Below are 19,709 nucleotides of genomic sequence, written 5' to 3'. Positions count from 1 at the left end.
CCTACTTCATAAGCTAGTACCCACCTCTAGATTATATGGTGTAGACCCGGACATCTGAACCCATTTTACCCACTCCTACAATGTTAAATGTTAAAGGTATTTGTACCGCACACTGTCACCAACGGAATTGGTCCCCAGGCGCTCTGGCGGATCTGTAAATGATAAGGTGGGGTGGGGAGGGTTAGTAAGGTGAAGAGGGAGTAGGATAGTGAGAGGAGTGGTGTTCTGTTGGCAGCTTCAACTCGATATACACCAGATGCTGAGCTTTGGTGCGGGTATCGGGTCTGTGATAGGCCACGTGTGCTGTTGGTCTGGCTTATGTGTTGTTGCAGTGTTGTGAAGTGCGTGCGGCTTGTTGTGCGAGAGATGGTTGTGTGAGTTTGAGTGAGATAAGTATGCAGAGTTTGAGCTTATATTGGTTAGTGGGTTACCTGACTTTTGGCATGCTAGCCTTTGCAGTTCTGTCCCAGTGTGGCATCAGTTGACCCCCACAACTCTATCTGGATGCGGCGTGGACCAATGTCCAGAATTCTATCTGAGCGTGGGTAAGCCAACATTCACAGTCCTATCCAGATGCGGCGCAAGTTAGCATCCAGAAATCTGTCTAGGTGTGGGCATGCTATCATTCGCAACCCCATCTGGATGCTGTGCAGGCTGGTGTTCACAATTCAAGTGTGGCACACGCCATCATTCAAGTTTCATCTAGGCACGGGCTTGCTATCCTTCAATCAATCCCATCTAGATGTGATGCAGGCCAGTGTCCACAATTCTAGGTGTGGTAATGACTGAAATATGTTAGGAATGCTGTAGTCCCACCACCATTAAAACCATCTGAAAAATGAAATACCTCCTTGGTCAAATGCAACCCCCCATATGCTGGATCACCTGTGCGACAAGTGCAACACAGTGACTGGTGACTGCATGATTCCTATGTAACACCTACACAGTGATATATGCTGGACACCATTTGTTCTTTACTGCAGTCTTATGAAGAGTCCACCCTTTGGGTTAGCCTGTACACTAGAGCAATCAGTGATGTGCATCAACAGTTTTTTGTTGGAACTAGAACTAAACATGACATGCCTGGTAAATTCAGGAGCTAGACAAGAAACTGCTCTCAACCTTTAGATAAGAGAGTCTCCACAATTCGGAATACCTTCTGCCTTTTTTCTTGGCCCATGTTTTACAATAAACGTGGCAACATTCAAGCAGCATGTGCATGAGGAGGAGGAAATAATATTGCGGGTTGTCATTTGTCAGAGGACGTGTTATCCATGTGTGCGTATGCACTTTAGGTATATTTAAAAGCCCGGATGGAACAAGAAGAGATGGCCAAAAGTCAGAGATCATCAACCGTGTGAGACTCCACTGCAGAAAAGAGGATTATGAAACTGTGAATGCTCATTTTCCTCAACCTTTGGCACGGTGTTTTCATTTAGTGGAAACATATAAGTAGATGTTGGATAGTCTCCTCCAGTATGCATTGTTGTGTGCATCAAGAATATCACAAGAAATAAGTGGGTTCACTTCACATCAGATGGTTGTGGTGCAAGTGCTCTACTCATGCTAAGTGTACAATTATGTGATCCATTGCCATTCTGGCTTGGAGAACGGTCATTGTGGACATCTATACTTCTTCAATTATCTGTGGAATGCCTAAGATGCCCCCCAGCTAGTGTTCAGTGTGATTGTGTAATTAGCACTGCTGGGATCATTGTCTCACACCACAAGAAACTCCTTAATGACACCGGCGAGAGAGCTTACTTTCATAGGTGTAAGCACATTGCTAATGACTACAGCCGAAGGAAACAACAGACTCATCATCTGGAAGAACACACAATTGAAACTTCAGATCATGAAGATTTGTGTGATCGGTAATTACCATCACTCGGAAATGGAAGGCACCGGTAAAGGTGGTTGTGACTTTGACTCTGACAGTAGTGACTGATGGTAAACTTACATAGCCATTCAACACTTAGTCCAGTCAGCTACTCTGAGGCACCTGAGCACATTGCACAAGTAAACATTTTGATTCCCCCCTTTCTTAATTTTATTTGGCTCTACCAATAAAGGGAGCCACTAACCCTACCTAAAGATTAAATCATTTTCATCTAGACAGGTGACACACATACAAAAATGTGGATAGGACAATGACAGTACAATGATGTCTGTTCTCATTAAAGTACACTATTTTACATGCTAGAAGAAACATTTATTTGGCTCTACTACATAGGCAAGCAATTGCGCAAGCCCTAGTACCACACTCTCTAAATGGATTTCGAGCCCCAATCTACAGCACCTGAGTGTGACATGTGTGCATATCACTCTTTTTCATTACTGGAAATGCGTGTCTCAATCAGAAAGAAAATGAGACAAATCACTTATTAAAATGGCAACCTTAAGCAGCCTTAAATTCCTGATTCCCAGCACCACTCAAGAAGATGACAACTACATGAAAGGCAGCACACTGTGTATAAAGCCTTCAACCATTACTGAATCCTACATTGTTGTGTTTATTCGCCAAGGTAAACAAACCATTTGTGAATACAAACAAAATACAGTCAGATATTAATTGTAGTGCTTTCTAAAATAATTATTTACACAATGTAGATCGTTTTCAGTCGGTTATCATGAACATTCTTTGTTTGTTTGTTTATTTGTATAGCGCACAAAAGCCAGAGGTATCTAGACGCTTGAATTTAAGAGATTGGTTACAATGGTTACAGTAATTCAGTTACAGAATAGGAAACGTAAGAGATACATTACAACAATGTGGAAAGTGCAAGGTAAATACATCATAAGCAAAGTGCAAAAGAGAGGTACAAGGTGATGACATCCATTGAGCTGTACCCCATGTTACAAGGCGGCAGCACACACAGATGCGAGAGTACAATAAAAGGCAAAATACATGGGGCCTAGATTCTGAGGTGGATTTGGCTCAATCTATTTGGCTCGACCAACCAGACGAGCCACTATATAAGTCCTACTCGCACACTCACAAACTGGGGGTTCGGCCTCAATCTATTTTCCTGTACCAGGAGGTACTCACAATGCTAAACAGAGTACACATGGCAGAAGCAAGGCAGCAGATAGAGGCAAATCTTGTATGATGATTCTTGAATCGTGTGTATTTAGACTTTCTGCTGCGTTAAGCCCAACCGAGTGTGTCTGCCTGTCCTAATATATCACACAGCATGTATGGACCCAGCCCCTTCTCCAGGCTCCACACAATTTTATCTTTAAGATCTACATGCACACATGTTGAATTTCAGGGAAAAAAGATATTTCAACGCCAGGGATATTTAGGCTTTTCCAGTCCCTGAGCTGAGTTAGCATTGACTTTGTGTTTGCTGTTTGCATCAAAAGCTCCCTGTATATTGTTTGTTCTCAGTGATTTTGCCAACACATTAACTTTGCATGAAAGCCAGAATGTGTGCACAAACACAGCCTTAAAGGGCTGTCACTCACCTTGATTTAAATAATACCTGGGTCACCCTATGTCAGAAGTAGCACCACGTGTTAGTGTATTTTTGCACATTTTTCATATCTTCCTTCACACAAAGAATCACCAATTCAATATGAAGTGCCTCCACTCTATGTACCCCCACTCTATTATCTGCATTATAAGAATCAGAGGGGAAAACTATGAGTTCCTGCTAATAGGGAGAGGTATCGAACCTTTGCAGCCCCAACCTTAAACCCCCGACCCAACATGCCCTGCCACTAGTTGAGGCCTGAGCATTTTGTTAGAAGCATGGTTGAGATGTCTGGCTGCATGCAATTCTTTGAGGCAGAAACAGGGCAAAAGTCACAAAACAATATATACGAGGACTAATTAGCATACACAAGACAATACCAGGCCATTTTAGCAAATGGAGGATATACCTGGGCTCTTGCGAAAAATGATCGACAAAGCAGAATCTGTTGTTTGCGTTTTGTGAACCAACAGTAATCTACATGCAAAGTAATTGCTGTGGATGAAATGCTGAATATACCTAGGAATGGTTGAGATGGACTCCCCTAGATCACCAATGCCACCCGTCACCTGTGGAGTCCTGCAGGGTTCCATCCTCTCCCTAGTGATCTTCAATCTACACATGGAGCTGCTGGGAGCCCTCCCAGCCACCCACAACATCCAGCAATATGCTGACGACGACACACAGCTATACCTCAAGATCAACTCCATCAAGGACATTGACAGGCTCAAAGCCTGCCTCTCACTGATCCAGTCTCGGATGTCCAGTGCATACTTCAAGCTCAACCCCACCAAGAACGAATTCCTACTCCTCACCAACCGAACACCCAGACATAGAAACCTGGATATCAACCATGAACCCTGAGGGCTCACACCAGAGCTCACCTACAGTGCCAAGTCCCTTAGGTTCTACATCGGCAAATGCCTCTCTTTCAAGTCACACATAGCTAAGAAAACTCAGACAGCCTGGTATAAGCTCTCCCTCCTGAAGAATGTCAAGTCCTTCCTCCCTCTGTACAGCTTTAGATCCACCATACAAGTACTGATCCTATCCCACCTGGATGGGCCAATGCCCCCCTTAAAGGCCTACCATCGTCATCCCTTCTGCCCCTGAGATGTGTCCTATACCAGCTGCATACAGTAATACATAGAGGTCAAACCAGCGGAAAGAAAAAAAAGGTTCACTCCAGGAACATCAATCCACTGTGTGGATAGGGAAAAAGACCCCCCCCCCCCCCAGGCTGCTCCACAGATCATCATACATAGAACAAACAATTGATTTGCAAATTTATATTTATTTATTACAAAATAGAATCTTAAAAAAGTATTACATTGTCTAAAGCTCTAGTACAATATACAGAAATATATCTTGCAATTGGCTAAAAAAGTGCATACTGTTTAAAGTGCTAGTATCAGTTACCCCCTGGATTTATTAACAGGATTGTGGAATCAGCCCCCATACAGGGTTGAGATTATGGTAATTACCTTTTCTCCCCTTCCTCTATTGAACGTCATATGATTTGTTGAAACCAACTGACATGGGAGAAGTCCCTCTTGCTGCATTTACAGATCATCTAAAACATTTTTTTAACCAGTATGTAACTGTTATTCACAATGTGTTTCTCTTCGTTTCTTCTTTTTTTCCTTGTTTCCTTCACCCCTTGCTTTAGGCGAAAAAATGTGTTTATTTTCAAATATGTGTACACATATAGAAAGGAAAAAAACGTTTTAATTACATCTGGGTACGTTCAGAAAAACACAGATGAGCGATCCAGAATCCATGAAATTGAAGGGAATGCTATGCCCTGACGAAGAAGGACATCACCTGCATGTCTTGTTAGATGTGTTATTTCCATCGAAACTACTATTCTGCAATGGTGCCATATTATTCACATTTATTATTTAGTTTTTTTCGCTTTCATGACACCTTAGTAGTTGACGCACAGCATCTCATAGTTAGACACCCTTTTTTGGGAACATACCTGTGTTCTGACCCTCACCACATATATACTGCAGACCCCCTCATCCCCATCCTCTCTTATATCTGTGTACAGTTTTCTGTACACCTCACTTACCGGTTTAATGTAAAGTGCTCTGAGGCCTTTCGGCTAGTTTGGGCTATACAATAATGTTATAATGTTAAAAAAAAAGATAAGTACAATAGGAATCCGTGACCCACTCCAAAATAGCCCTGTGATTTCTATAGACAGTTATATCATGTACAGGAGTGTGTCTGTGTCAAAGGATGCTGTATGTTCAAAATTATAACCGAATATTTGCAATATCAGCTTGTAGCTTTCCAAAAGTGACATTATACTCGGTCAGATCAGTGGGTCAATGTTTGGGTGTGAAGGAAGGCAAAAAGCTTTTTATTTGCTCATGAGTGCCTAGCTGTATGCAGCATTAATAATTTAGATGTTATTACTAAAAACCGCATATCCATCATTGTATTCATTTGAACCTGTGCACTACTTACCATAAATCCACATGATTCCTACCAGCTCCAGAACAGCGACCATAAGAACAGCCCATCCTCCACAATACGTGTCTATCAGGTTCACCCAGTAAATGCCGGACTACAGAAGAGAAAAGGCATTGCAACATCAAGCAGTTCATTCCATCGCCAGTAACCTTGCTACTGCACAGTTTTAACACATCCATTACTTTTTCAGTAGACATAAATCAACAAGTTCGTGTGAAAGCACCTATTTCATGAACACATGTTTAGCCAATGTGCATAGGATCATCACTGGGGAACCTCAAAAACTGTAACACGTAACTGGTGATACGCACACACACAAACAGCCATGGCATTCGTCTGCAAATTGGAGATTGGCCCACATTAATATAATGGTATTCATGATACTTCACAGGGGTTTCGGATTTACCTTATCTGTACGCCCTCTATAGGAAGTTGTCAGAGCACAAAGACGTGCGCCTTTCCTGTATCAACTCTCTAGGCCCAGCCCTCCCAGCACTGTTTCTTTCTCTGCCAAAATATTGCTAGACAATAGCAACTATAGCATTACTCTTCTGCTGGCCCAACTACAAAGCACCCTTCGCCTCACTCAGGCCCTGAGGAAGGGTACACTCTTTGAGGTTCACGCCTACTGAGAAGGGGAAAGAGAAACATTGCCCTCGGTCAGACCTCTTCTGGTTGGCTACATCTTCCTGCACCCAATGTTATCTCACTCACCAGTGTTCCTGGTGATAGCAATAACTCCAAATAGATTCCTCCCTTTACAATAAGAAGAACAAATCATGACTGCAGCTGCCCTTCCCATTGTGCACCTTTGTTGAAGGGACCTGCTCACTGTCAAAGCTGTCATGAGCAGAACAAAATGCAGATGACAAAAGGCACATTTTCTTTTGTTAACAAGCTATTTCTTAAGAATGAGTTTATAATCAATTGTCACAGTGATGAGGCATTTCCAAATGACCCTCCTCACTCCCACCCCTCAGGTTACCTACCCAATCTTCTGCTACAAAGACAATTAAATTGCAAAACACAAAAACGCCCATTTTAAGTATTGATGCATATACAAGATCTCTACAAGCTTTGCTTTTATGCAGATAGTCCTATGCTCTTAACATAATGCATAGCAGCAAGCTGAATGTTTGTGACAAACACTATTTTTACCCAGGCAACCTTACAGACAATTGCTTTTAGTTTGCGTCTTAAAGTGCAAAGGGTACAGTGGTGTAGAATAGGCCATTTTCAGACTTGCATTACTATGTATTCTAGGGCCAGAGAATTCCAATTGAAGATATGTAAATTAAACCACAATTACATTATTTTACATTTTATTTTATTTTATATTATTATGAGTTATCACTATAATGCAATATTATGGTTGTCTTTGAAAGTAAAAACATACATGTGTGTATGAAGTAAAACTTGGAAAATATGTGATCAAGTGCTTATATTGATTGCAAAGTCGGTTAACATCCAGGCTTCACTATTTAACCAAAGTGTGTGATCTGGCGCAAAATGGCGAATAATTTAATAATACGGTGACTTAACTGCAAACATCTAAGTCCTTAGAACCGATTATGTTCTCACTCTCACATTGGAGCAGGTTTAATGATTTCTGTGACAACATGCTTGTGCTTCTCCGTTAGCAGAGCTTGAGACAGTAACATAGATTTGCGTTATTGTTGAACAGGCTCTCCCTCCATCCCATAACACTTCGTTTGACAGGGAGGTATTGCTGCCATGCGAGCCATGCTGAGCCCCCCCCAACTCAGCAACAAATCAAGGGCCGCGCCACACTCTGGGCCGGCGTAGATTATCACACTTACGCCATACGCACAAACGTGCTGCTGAAGGGACATACTGCAAACTGCACTAGGAGAAAGATATAAATATGTGTTTTAATGCAATATACAGCACACTTTCTGAGAAAAATTGGCTAAAAAGCCAGAGTGTTTGCAATTGTTTTGTAGGGTAACACCAATCCAATAGATGCAAGTCACCAACAGTGCACAGAAACACATTTCCACCTGGCTGCACAATGCAGACCAGTGTAGATATGTAATAACCATATAGTAAAGCTTGCCAGGCCACATTTAGACATATCTAGACTGGTTGAACCAAAATTCCAGTCAAAGCAATAACACTCATCAAGAATAGAACACACATTCAAGCCTGTGTCTCTGTGGACTCTAACAACACGGCCAAACTCTTTAAAATCTGAAAAGAACTGGCCAATACTGTTGTGGTCTTTACCTCTCCTGTTCCCTCCCAGCCCCTCTGTATGGTTCTGTCATCTCACTTCTCTGCTTAAACTCAGGACATCCTGTCCTCCATCTCCTCTTCCTCCCCCTCTTCCTCTCTCGGCCCCCCTTTGGCTATCTCTACCTCTCTTCCTCCTTTCTCCTCTTTCTCTCTGACAACACCTGACAAGGTTTCTAGACAAGTCCGATCTATGAAAGTGTCATCCAAACAGGTGCTCTCCTGTCCCGGACAGAACGGCACCTACCCGCATAGTTTTCACGGAAGCACTGGCACTGCCTGTGATTCTGTGGTCCCCATTCCCATAAAGTCCAATAGGACTTTATGGAAATGGTGACTTAGCATTTGCAGGCACCTGACTCCCCAGACCATCGGGGTTGTAATCCCCTGGTGTTACCAGGAAGTTGGGTGCCGTAATGAGGCCCATCGTTTCTTTTTAAGTCACTCTGACTTCATAAAGAAAGTCTTTCCATTAAGAACCAAACAATAACGGAAATCATTTCTTTGTGAAGGCAGAGTGACTTCAAAAAGAAACTATTTCTCCAGCCTAGGGCCTTCCATGCCATGGGGAGGGTGCAGCCCTCAGACTTCAAAAACAAAGTTTCTTTTTGTGGTCACTCTGCCTTCATAAAGAAATTATTTCTGTTACAGAAATAATGTCTTTATGAATGCAGAGTGAATTCAAAAAGAAAAAAAAAAGTTTTTTGTTTGTGAAAAAAAATATTGTTCTTTTTTTTCTACAAGTGGGGGCCCCTCCCAGGACATATGCTGGCGGGCACATCCCCCACCGCACCGAGGGGGCTGCGCGCTCCCCTGTTACACCAGTACAGAGAATGTAATATAGCAGTTATGTCATGTTATGTTATTTAGACTTGCATCACACACCTTCTACTGTTTTGATGCATTCTTGGAGATTCTTGGAGCTTCATTGTCTGAAAGAAGTGGGTTAAGGAGCTAACACAGAAGCATGGAGGAAGGGAGCAAATTTGCTTTGCTGCAAGGAGACCTGAAAAGATAGGGCTTTCTGTGGTGTGTACGTTTCAGCTATGTTGTTAGTTTTTTGGAGTAGTGATTAATGTACGATCCAAGTTTCAAATAGTTTAAGTGGTCGGTTACCTGTGGTGTACCTGCGGTGTTGTTTAAGGAGTGTGGTGAGTTGTTTTGTTCGAGCTGTGCTTATTTAGTGTGGTGTATAGTGACGTTTAGCATTTACATGTTTCTTCAGGTGGGGGACGTTCCATTATCTAACTAACCTGTGTTGTTTTGTTCTGTAGTTGTGTAACGAGATGTCTATGTTAGAGTGGGGTGTAAAATGATGTTGAGGTGGTTATTGTACTACGTCTTTCTGAACAAACTACCCAATAACTAGGGACAACCTTTTTCACTTTGTCACAGTTGGTCGCAAATATGTGTTCATCTCCAAACAACACATTCTTCCACCTCCGCTGTTATGCCTTATTATGCCATGTTGCGGACCACAGTTTCTATAGAGCTGCCTGGAACCTCGCTTCTGACTGCCCTTTGACATCTCAAACACATTCCAACCAAGTCTTACTTGGGAATATGGTGAAATGCACATGGACCATGAATTAGCAATTGAAAAAGCTACCATTTGAATCATTCATCTTCCCCAAATCCCACGTTTCGGCGTAGTTGCTTCCCTGGCAGAATAAATGTAAAGCTTTGCCAGCGTATCATTTTCCTCTCAAATCTCATTGCATACCTTTGTCAAACGATGACTACAAGCAGATGGGTTTATCCCAATGGCTCTTCTGGGGTTGTCTAATTCTCAAACCTATTAAGATGTATTGAACATTTTAAGAATATCTTGAGTTTTCCAATGTCAGGTGTAAATAATTAACGATTTCTTTTTTTTAGGCACATAGCAAAGGAAAATTGTATGTTCACAAAATGTTGGTATGCATGGGTGTTTATGTGAACATGTTTATGTACGTAGGTGCTTGCCTTTGTGAGTTTGTGAGCATTGATATGATGGAAAACTAGGGTCAACATGTGCATACATTTTATTTATTTAGTTCATATAAAGTGCTATACGCCCATAGGCCTCAAAGCTCTGCACAAAAAAATAAACATAGCATATAGAACATACAATAAATTAACAGAGCAAATAAACAACAAACAACAAAAAAGCATCTGTGGGAAGTCTATAAACAGCAAACATATGCAAAAAATAAAGACTCACACTATTAGTCTTACATTTGAGAAACCCATTGGTGACAAAATGCAAGATTTGATTTAGGCACTGGCAGCATGAAAGGTGGGCAGTGTGAGCATATCCTCAGGAACCAGGCCTTTTTGTGGGCACTAGCAGCATGAACATATCCATTTAAGGGACAATGTTGGCATGTATTGTTGAGATGAGATTTGTTAATTTCCTTGGGCATAAAAGGCATTAAAAAGGGACCTCATGATTTAGGTTTGGGCAGGGTGTGCTTGACAGTAAACACACACAGTATTCAGTGACTAATGTGTGTATAGTTGTCCACGGTGGGCTCGAGGAGCCCAGTGGTGTCAACTTGAAGATGGCAGGGGTTCCAGTTGTCATGGATCAATAGCTCAATGGGAGGCTAGAAGATGAAAACATTATCTGTACCGGTTATGATGATTTGATGCAGCAAGTCAGTCTCAAAAGTACAGCATCGGTGGCTTCTGCTTCACTGCTTAACAGGGTTCTCTGGCCGGTTTGATGCAGTGAAGCATTGTGCAAACTACAGGTTATGAAGAAGCAGGATGGCATCAGCATCTTGACAGTTGTTCAGTTTCAGAGTGATTGGCTCAATGTAGCTCCAATACGCAAATACTGGTTTCTGCACCAGCATTGCAAAAGTGACATGTGTTCGCTCGCAGCATTCTCTGCATCCTTTCATCAGGCAATTTGAAGAAAATGGTGGCTTGATCTGCTTTTCCCAGTTCAGGGAAATACTCCAGAGTTGCTCACCTGGCCAGGGACACCTCCTGGATGGTGCTCGCTGGGTAGCTGTAGTGTTCAGAATTATGCAGTCTTCCTTCAGCAGTCACCTGTCTTGTCTCCTAGAGGTGGTTAGAGAGAGACCTGCCAGCTACCCTGAATATCACGCTTTAACCCTTTGCAGAGAGATCTGTCTGGATCCACCTTCTGTTCCAGGATTAGCCAAAAAGATATATAATCCCATATGTTCTTAAATCCTAGAAGAGGGTTGATAATTACACAAACCGTATGTTCAATGCCAATCCATGTCTCAGTTTCAGAGTCCCCCCCCCCCCTCTTCAGTATCATACCCGGAGCCCTTAATTCACAGTGGTGAGGACGGGAGGACCTGGTGCATAGTAAAATACAAGATGGACACATTCTTCTTCATGTAGTTGTCTCGGCTCTTGACATCCCTAGGTCTCCCCTCATCCTTGTCTGTGCCAGATCAAAGTGTCTCCATGTTAATTATCCCCTTTAAATTATTTTCTCCTTGTCCTCCAGCTTTCCGTACAGACCTACCTCCTTAGGAAGCCAGCCTCTCCTCCTGAGTGAGGAATCACAAACCACATTAGGAATGCAATAGGTTCCCAGGTTGTAGCCACACCCATCTGTTGTGGGGGCCGCTTCACAGGTTGAGGCCTGCATAAAGTATCTACTTTATCTTCTTTCATTCAAACCCTCAGTAAGGGATAAAGAATCTCAGCTAATTCGATGCCAGCTGATTAACTGAATACCCTCATGAATAACCATATCTAACTTGGCGAGACAAATATAGCTTCTGTTTTAGAACTGTCCCCAATTTCGCAATGCACAGAAGCCCTGCCAACAGATCCATGGGGTTAATAATTAACAATTGATGCCTGTTTGTTAACCATCCAATGGATGTCTGTTTTTATTCCAAAAAATCCCTGTGTTGAATGCCTATATTATAATAACCTATTTTGTAGACATGTGAAAAATAAATCCAATTTGGGAACTACTAGCACTTTTGCATATTTTCAAGTTCACAATAAGCTGGGGCACCTTTTAAAAGTGTAGCCCCATTGCTGCTAACATGAATTTAGTTTCAGAAGACAGTTTGTAATCCAACACCATAATTTACCTCACCATTTAATACTTTATCAATAAGGCAGGGATGTCTTTTGGGGGTTGCCAGGGGTTTCCAGGGGTCACAACTATTCTACTTAATGATGCAATGAATGGTGACTCCTTGTGGCTGACACTATATTACAAAATAGTTCATCTTTGAGCATGGTTAATATTAAACTAGTAAACAGCCAAAGGGACAGCCCATTCTACCTCCTGTATGTAGTGACTCTCGTGGACCAAAGAAAGCTTTATTGTATCTAAATATTTTGATGTGCAGGAGTCCCTCGTTGACGGTAATCTCCACTAAACATGTAGATTATATTGAACTCATAGAAACTAACACCAAATGCATTACTAGGGTGCATTGCGATACCTCCCATGTGGTGAATTACATCCTTACATTTGCTCCCTTTTTTCTGCATTTGGGTTATGAAAAATGTCCTCATTTATCTGATCAAGATTTAATTTGCTGACTCTTACTCCATACTAAGAACCATCTATCGATATTAAAATGTATGCTAATATCCAGGTAATTTGCACTGATAGACGAAGGAGGGTTGAATGTCTAAATTCCAATGCAAACCTTGACATTGACATTGATGTTAATGAAGGGAACGGTTGGCACTGGCTACCTCATCTTTTGCAGGGCAAGTCCTTCGTTTTTCCCTAATTTAGAGAATGATGACCTTAGCATTGCTTTCTGGAATTCTCGGGGTCACCTCCATTTTCTGGAAGAAAGACACAGTCTTGGTGTATTTAGTACACATGATATAGTTATGACCCAGGAGACATGGCTGACAAAACCAATATATGGTGATGGTTTCACTCCCTTTTTCAGGCCAGCAACTCGAGGCCACTTTGGTGGACCATTTAGCAGCCTCATTGTGGGACTGCAAAATGTCCTTAGGGTCGAGGAGGTATCCACTTGTAGTTGTCCTTATGCTCTTATAGTACGTGTGAACGACAATATCTCTCATTGTTTACTGTTAATAAACATTTACTCTCCTCCAGGTGGGCCATTTGCAGAGGGTGTTAAGTAATATAATTAAGTAATATGTTAAGTCTTGGGAGGATTGCTCAGGGGCAACATGCTCGCTTTGGAAGCAAGACGACACAGAGCAACACAGGTTCGATCCCGGGTCCGCGCTTAGAAACCTGTGGGTATTAAATGTGTTATAAATAACCTAACATATCATATCATATATAGATGGGGCGATCGTGACGACTACAAATACATTTAAATCACTATCCATCACAATTGGTGGTGACTTAAATGACCGCTGTGGCCTTACAGAAGACACTTTAATAAATAAATTGGTAATGAATAACCAGTTTCCGGATGTACAATTAATCAAACCCTCTGGTAAGAAGAAGGGAAGCGAGTGCTTGCATTATATGGCATTGCATGATTTTGTAATGTTAAATGGCAGGGTGCACAGTGATGTTCCAGGAGGTCTTACTGGGGGCCCGGTGCTAAGAGGTCTCACATTGATTATTTCTCCATAACTTATAATGACTACCCCAATGTCATTGCCCTTAATATTGTGAAGACCTCATTAAGTGATCACTTCACTCTGAGTTTTCTCTTGCAATTTAAGAAGACCAGACTTCATGAAGTTAAAATAAGTGAGGTATTGACTAGGTATTGACTAACCAGGGCAAACATAGAACATACTGGACTAATTGCACCATCTTTGCACTGAATGAACATGTAGCCTAACACATATGGAAGACCCTTGGTGGATCTTCAATTGCTCTTTGGATACTATCTACAATTGGATTCTTGCTCAGACTCAATATTTAGGTCCTATGGGTTGTTGTAGAGTCGGTGCTGAGCAATTAGGAGATAAGGATACAATGTATGATGCCACTATTGCTTCTCAATAGTTATCTTGATCCGCAATATCAGGGTACTCTTGAGGGAGGACTTTGGTGGATCTGATAACATGCAATCAAACATAGGTAGGCTGAAAAATAAATACAGGAACTGGCTTAAGCGATGCAGAGCACCTTCACTTAATGTTAATTGGCAAATCTTGAATCACACTTTGGCCCATAACGATAGTCACAAATGTTCTTATATTGTCAATAAACATACTGACAATATTAATAATGCATTCATTAATCCAATGGATGAACATACATGGCTAGAATTTTTAATACAATCATTCTATAATAAAGAGCGGGCCAATTAAAATCTTATATTTGCAAATACTATGCCTTATGGCCTGGAAATCTCTGCAGCTGAAATTCCTGCATCAAATTCCCAATGCACTTCTAAAGGCCAACCAGGAGGCCTGGTTGCCCAATTTGCATACACTATTTGAAAAGGTTTTGGCAGATGCAGTGGCCCCTTATTCCTGGAACAAATCTATGCTTATCCCGGTGTACAAAAGGGGAGACAAACTAGACTCCAGAAACTATCGTCTACCAGCAATGTCAAATGCCCTACAATTTGGATTTTTTGGTCTATCAGGAAGTTTATAATTGGGCTTACACTAATAATCACTTGCATTTCTTATAGACAGGCTTTCACAAAGGATAGTCCACCAGCCATAACATATACTTATTGAAGTTGATAGATCGACACTAGAGAACAACCCCCCCCCCTTTTTGAATGGTGAATTCCTGCAGGGTTTATTTATTTTATTTTTACATTTATTAAGAGCACAAATCCCTCGGGCATCACCGCGCTGTTACACCAATCCAAGATGAAGTCTGGATGCTTTGTGAACAAGACAGATTTTCAGTGCCTTTCTGAAGGTCAACTAGGAGGGCTCTTCTATTAGGTGTGGTGGGAGGGAGTTCATTAGTTAGCGGTCACTGATGGGAAGCTAGCACTCCCTCTCTTTAACCTTTTGTATTTGTGTTCGATCAGCCTGTGGGCGTATGCTCTTCTGACATATCTGTGGGATTGGGCTTTTTGGAATCTTTGTGCAAGGTATGGTGAGGCGAGTTACTCAAGTCGGTTTGCTTATTTTATAACAACACCACTGTGCAACTATGTCTAGATAGTTTACGAACTTTGTCAAAATCTATGATTACTAATTAATGTTGGTTTGAAGCAGGGTTGCGCTCTTACACCCCTGCTATTTAACTTACATTTAGTTGACATGGCAGGAGCACTATCTCAGGCACGCATATTCCCCCTAGATCATTGGACGGCATATACCATGGTTGGGCTATGCCGATGACATTGTCTTATTACATGCACTCTGAGGCAAATAACTCAAGGAAAACAAAACATTATTTTCACTAAAGGGAGAGCTTCCAAGGTTGATAAGTGGATATTGCAGTTTGTTGAATTTGAAAGGGCAAACGTGCATCCCTATCTGGGAGTGATTATTGCTGATAAGCAAACTGATCTAAAAGATCAACAATTCAGACTCACAAGATTCTTGAGTAAGGCATGTGGAATACCACACTGTGTCAGTCGTCATTGTGGCTATAGCCTTGGAAGTCTATTATTAATCTATCAGCAGAGCCTGGCCCCTTTGTTAGTATATGGTATCGACATGATCCACACAACTAGCTTGGATCAGTTTAATACAATAGAAGGGGTCGTTTGGCTGGCACAAGGCACCAGAGCTCCCTAATAGTGTCAGGATGCAGTCTATTAGGCTGGAACTTGGCATTACTTCATTGAGCACCATGGATACATTATAAAGATTGTTATGCGTGTTAAACGGATCATCCATGGTGAACTAGCCTCAAATCTCTTCGTAAGCGAGATACTTGAAAGAACAACATAAGGATGTTGTGCGTCATCTTAAAAAATTAGTAACAATCACTAAAGGTGGCTTGACTAGTGAGGCATCTTTTCAGATTCTAAAAAAAAAAATAACCTTACTAAAAGAGAGAAGAATTGGGGTTATCTTCAAAATATCTCAGTCACTGAAAAAGGTAAAAACAGGCAGGATTTAATTTCTGTAAAATATGCTCCTGGCAAACTGCAAAAATATCTTTTGAAGTTCCCATCGTCTAAATTAAGACATACATAGATGTTACTACAATTGAATCAGCTCTCATGATTAGTGACCTTGGGGCAGAGACTGGGTATCCCTAATGATAATAATGTCTTTCGAATTTGCTCTGTAGCTGGAGTTAATGAGACCACTTGTCATTTACTTACATGTGATAAGCTTGTTGGGAATTGCTATTTCAATCTTAGTAGATTTGTTTGAAAGTTTGACACAATAGATCTGACCATTTCTGGGTATGCTGCATGAGTGGTAAGAATCTGGCTCTTACAATAGCTATTCTTAAACTACAGAATCTGGTATATTAAAAATATTTAAAATATTTAAAACCATGGTGAAATTGTGATAAAATGTAAACTTGTTTGAATAATATTTATATTTACCTCGTAATTATTCTGTAAAATGAATTCCAAATGATGGGTGAATCTTTCCTTTTTCAATTTGATATAATACTAGCGAGAAGTACCCATTCTCCGAATGGGTTCTGTGGACAGACATAACAACACTCTCATCAATTGTTTAAAATCAATGATACTATAGGTCCATGTTCTGATTCGCCTATCGCTCCTGGGCGTATGTGGCTGGCTGACATACCCTGGAGCAGACATTGGGGGTAGTCGAGAGTTGGTGTGCTGCTGCATACTGGGACCTACTATGCTTTCTCCCCACCTTTTACCTCACCCTGACGTGGTGCAGATCGTTGCGGTGCATTGCGGTGCAAATGCCACACAAACCGTGCATTATAGGGTTGAGGATCAGGACCTTCTGCGACCACATTGATGTTTTGTCGATTTCAGGCAACAGTCTCATGTGTGACGATGCTGAAATCTGGGGAATCCTAACAGATTGGTGAAATGTTGTGGAATTATCTGAGGAACACCGCTTTGCTAAGCCACAAACACATTTTGACTTGTGCTGAAATCCAGGGAACAGAGTGGGGTGTCCAAATGTCATGTAGGCAGTATTGTCCAGAGGGTCTTAACAGGTGCCCATGCACATTTGGGTGCAGGTTGGTGAAAAGGTGTGGAATTGTATAAGGAACAGCACTTTGCCACAAACACAGCCAAAAACCCACATTTTCACTTTTATAAATATAGATAGGAGATTGATTCTATCTATAGAATTGTTTTTTGAGTATGAATTTTACTGAGGAATTTTGTATTGAATTGATTTATAATATTGTTGCATTTGTAGAGTGTAAAGTTTATGGGGGGGTCATTACGACCTGGGCGGTAAGGGATACCGGGCACCGGTAAGGAGACCGGTGCCGGTAATCCCTTACCGCCCTATTCCAAGGTCCTTTGGCGGGGACTGTAAGGAATGTGTGATCTGACCACTAAGGGACCAGGGTGCTAATAACGGGTTTGCAAGTCGCGAGCCCATTATTAACGCCCTCCCCATTCCCATTGAGCCCTATGGGGGCTCAAATGGGAATGGGGAATGGTTTGTACAATGGGGACTTACCGGTCTCACCAGAGTCGGACTGCACCGGTAAGTCCCCATTGAAAAATACTGGTGCCGGACCCGTTATTGGAGGCAGTCAAGGTGCAAATAGCACCATGACTACCAGCAATCTCGGAATGAGGCCCAATGTGTTAACTATATTACACTTTAAACAACAAAAGAAATTGTGGGAAATCTAAATGTACTATTTGAGCCGATGAGTGATCTGGCAGAAATGTTAGATGAGGAGGATACCATCCGGGATATACCCCCATTTACCCCGCCCAAACATAAAATATATTATAAATTTGCATTAGAAAATGCACAGTTATTTATGTAATTAGTATATGGGCCTGTAATGGAAGACTCAACCCTGATATTTGACCGCTCCCAACCTTTTGAAGTAATAATACATCTAGTGACATTGACTATATCTTCATTAGCTTACAAAATTGGAAACAAGCCAAGCGCATGGCAATTGTTTCACGAACACTGTGCAGTGACACTCATTATGGATGTAAATTGAAAGATTTCAAGCCCTGCTTGTCTTAGGCACAAGAAAAAGACTAATATGGGAGACCTTTGATTTAAATGATATCCTAGCAGCCTACTTCCCCACACTTTGGAGACAATATTGGGTTCAAACCAGGCAGAGACCTATACCATAAGGTAAACCCATGATAATATCATACCCCACCTGGTACCATTCTTTAACAAACTCGTTCGGACCATCAGGCTCCTCTAGACATCTAGTGAAGGTTGGTTTCACAAAGGCCACAACTGATAAAGATCCAAAATCATCCTGGCAGCTAATTTATCAAGGTAAACAAATGGAGGAAAATTCCCTTCAAATGGACCCAACTGAGAATGATTGGTTGAGCCATTTCTCTTGCATCTATGAAGAGGATAGACCGTTTTTCTTGGGGAATACGGAGGACATGATTGGTTACATCTCATTGACTGAATGATGTGTCCCATTGGTATTTACTCTCCTAGAGGTGCACAAGGAAATTGTCAGCCAGTCTAGAGGTTAAACCCCAGACCCAACACAATTCCTATGGACTTATATATATGAATGAACCAAGGATTTAGCCCCCTTTTTTCTTGTTATTATTCACTGCTATTATTGATAGTGGAATCCCCCCTACAACTTGGCAATTAGCCAAGAGTATTCCAATATACAAAAAGGAGTGAGGTGAGTGCCCTTGCAACTACTGCACAATCTCACTATTAGATGCTAGTACTAAAATCTAGGAGAACATTCTGGAAAACAAGATTGGAGGATTGGGTAAATAGCTCTGGTGTCCTAAGCCATGTCCAGGCTAGATTTTGGAAGGGGATAAGAACAGCAGATCAGGCTCTCCAGGTTCTTTGGACCACAATGTCCAATACCCCTGGCCATTGATAATGCTGACTAGTGATGATGGGAGTTGTAGGTCAAAACATCTGGAGAACCAAAGATTGTAAACCCGAAAAACCACACAGGACAAGGCTGTGGTGTTGTGGGATACAGGTGCGCAGGAGACTCTGCCCATTGATACGTAATACATTGCATCTACGTCCACGCATCCAAACCTTTAAGAACCGATGATCAGACACTTGCGGCAAAGCCCTCACGGGACAAGGACGCAGTGTTGTGCGATGCAGGTGCGCAGGAGACGCTGCCCTTTGATACGCAATAATTTGCACCTACGTCCATGCATCTAAACCTTCAAGAACTTGCGATCAGACCCACTGCAGCAAAGCACTTACAGGGCAAGGCTGCAGTGTTGTGCGACGCAGGTGCGCAGGAGACACAGCCCGTCGATACGTAATATGGTGTGCCTATATCCACACATCCAAACCTTTAAGAACCGAGGATTGGGCCTGCTGCGGCAAACCCCTTGCGGGACAAGGCTACGGTGTTGTGCGATGCAGGTCTTTGGCAATTAAGGTCTAGCGGTGCAGAGTGCGAATGCATGGCACAGCTGTCGACCATCAGCGGGAAGGGGGAGCAGCCACTACTGCTCTCTACTA

The 19,709-nt window shown here is 41.9% G+C and overlaps 1 protein-coding gene across 1 annotated transcript in view; it reads right to left on the bottom strand.

Moving 5' to 3' along the window:
• The window catches only part of LOC138481016 (sodium- and chloride-dependent neutral and basic amino acid transporter B(0+)-like), an 839,328-nt gene that overhangs the window by 146,320 nt on the left and 673,299 nt on the right, over positions 1–19,709 (bottom strand). The window contains exon 11 of the mRNA XM_069612864.1: positions 5,952–6,051. Coding sequence (XP_069468965.1) covers positions 5,952–6,051 — 100 coding nt within the window. The remainder of the gene's footprint in view (positions 1–5,951; positions 6,052–19,709) is intronic.

This window comes from Ambystoma mexicanum, chromosome 5p, assembly GCF_040938575.1.
Source record: "Ambystoma mexicanum isolate Mex_15411 chromosome 5p, UKY_AmexF1_1, whole genome shotgun sequence".
Classification (NCBI taxonomy): Eukaryota; Metazoa; Chordata; class Amphibia; order Caudata; family Ambystomatidae; genus Ambystoma; species Ambystoma mexicanum.
This window is presented reverse-complemented; position numbering and strand designations above follow the sequence as displayed.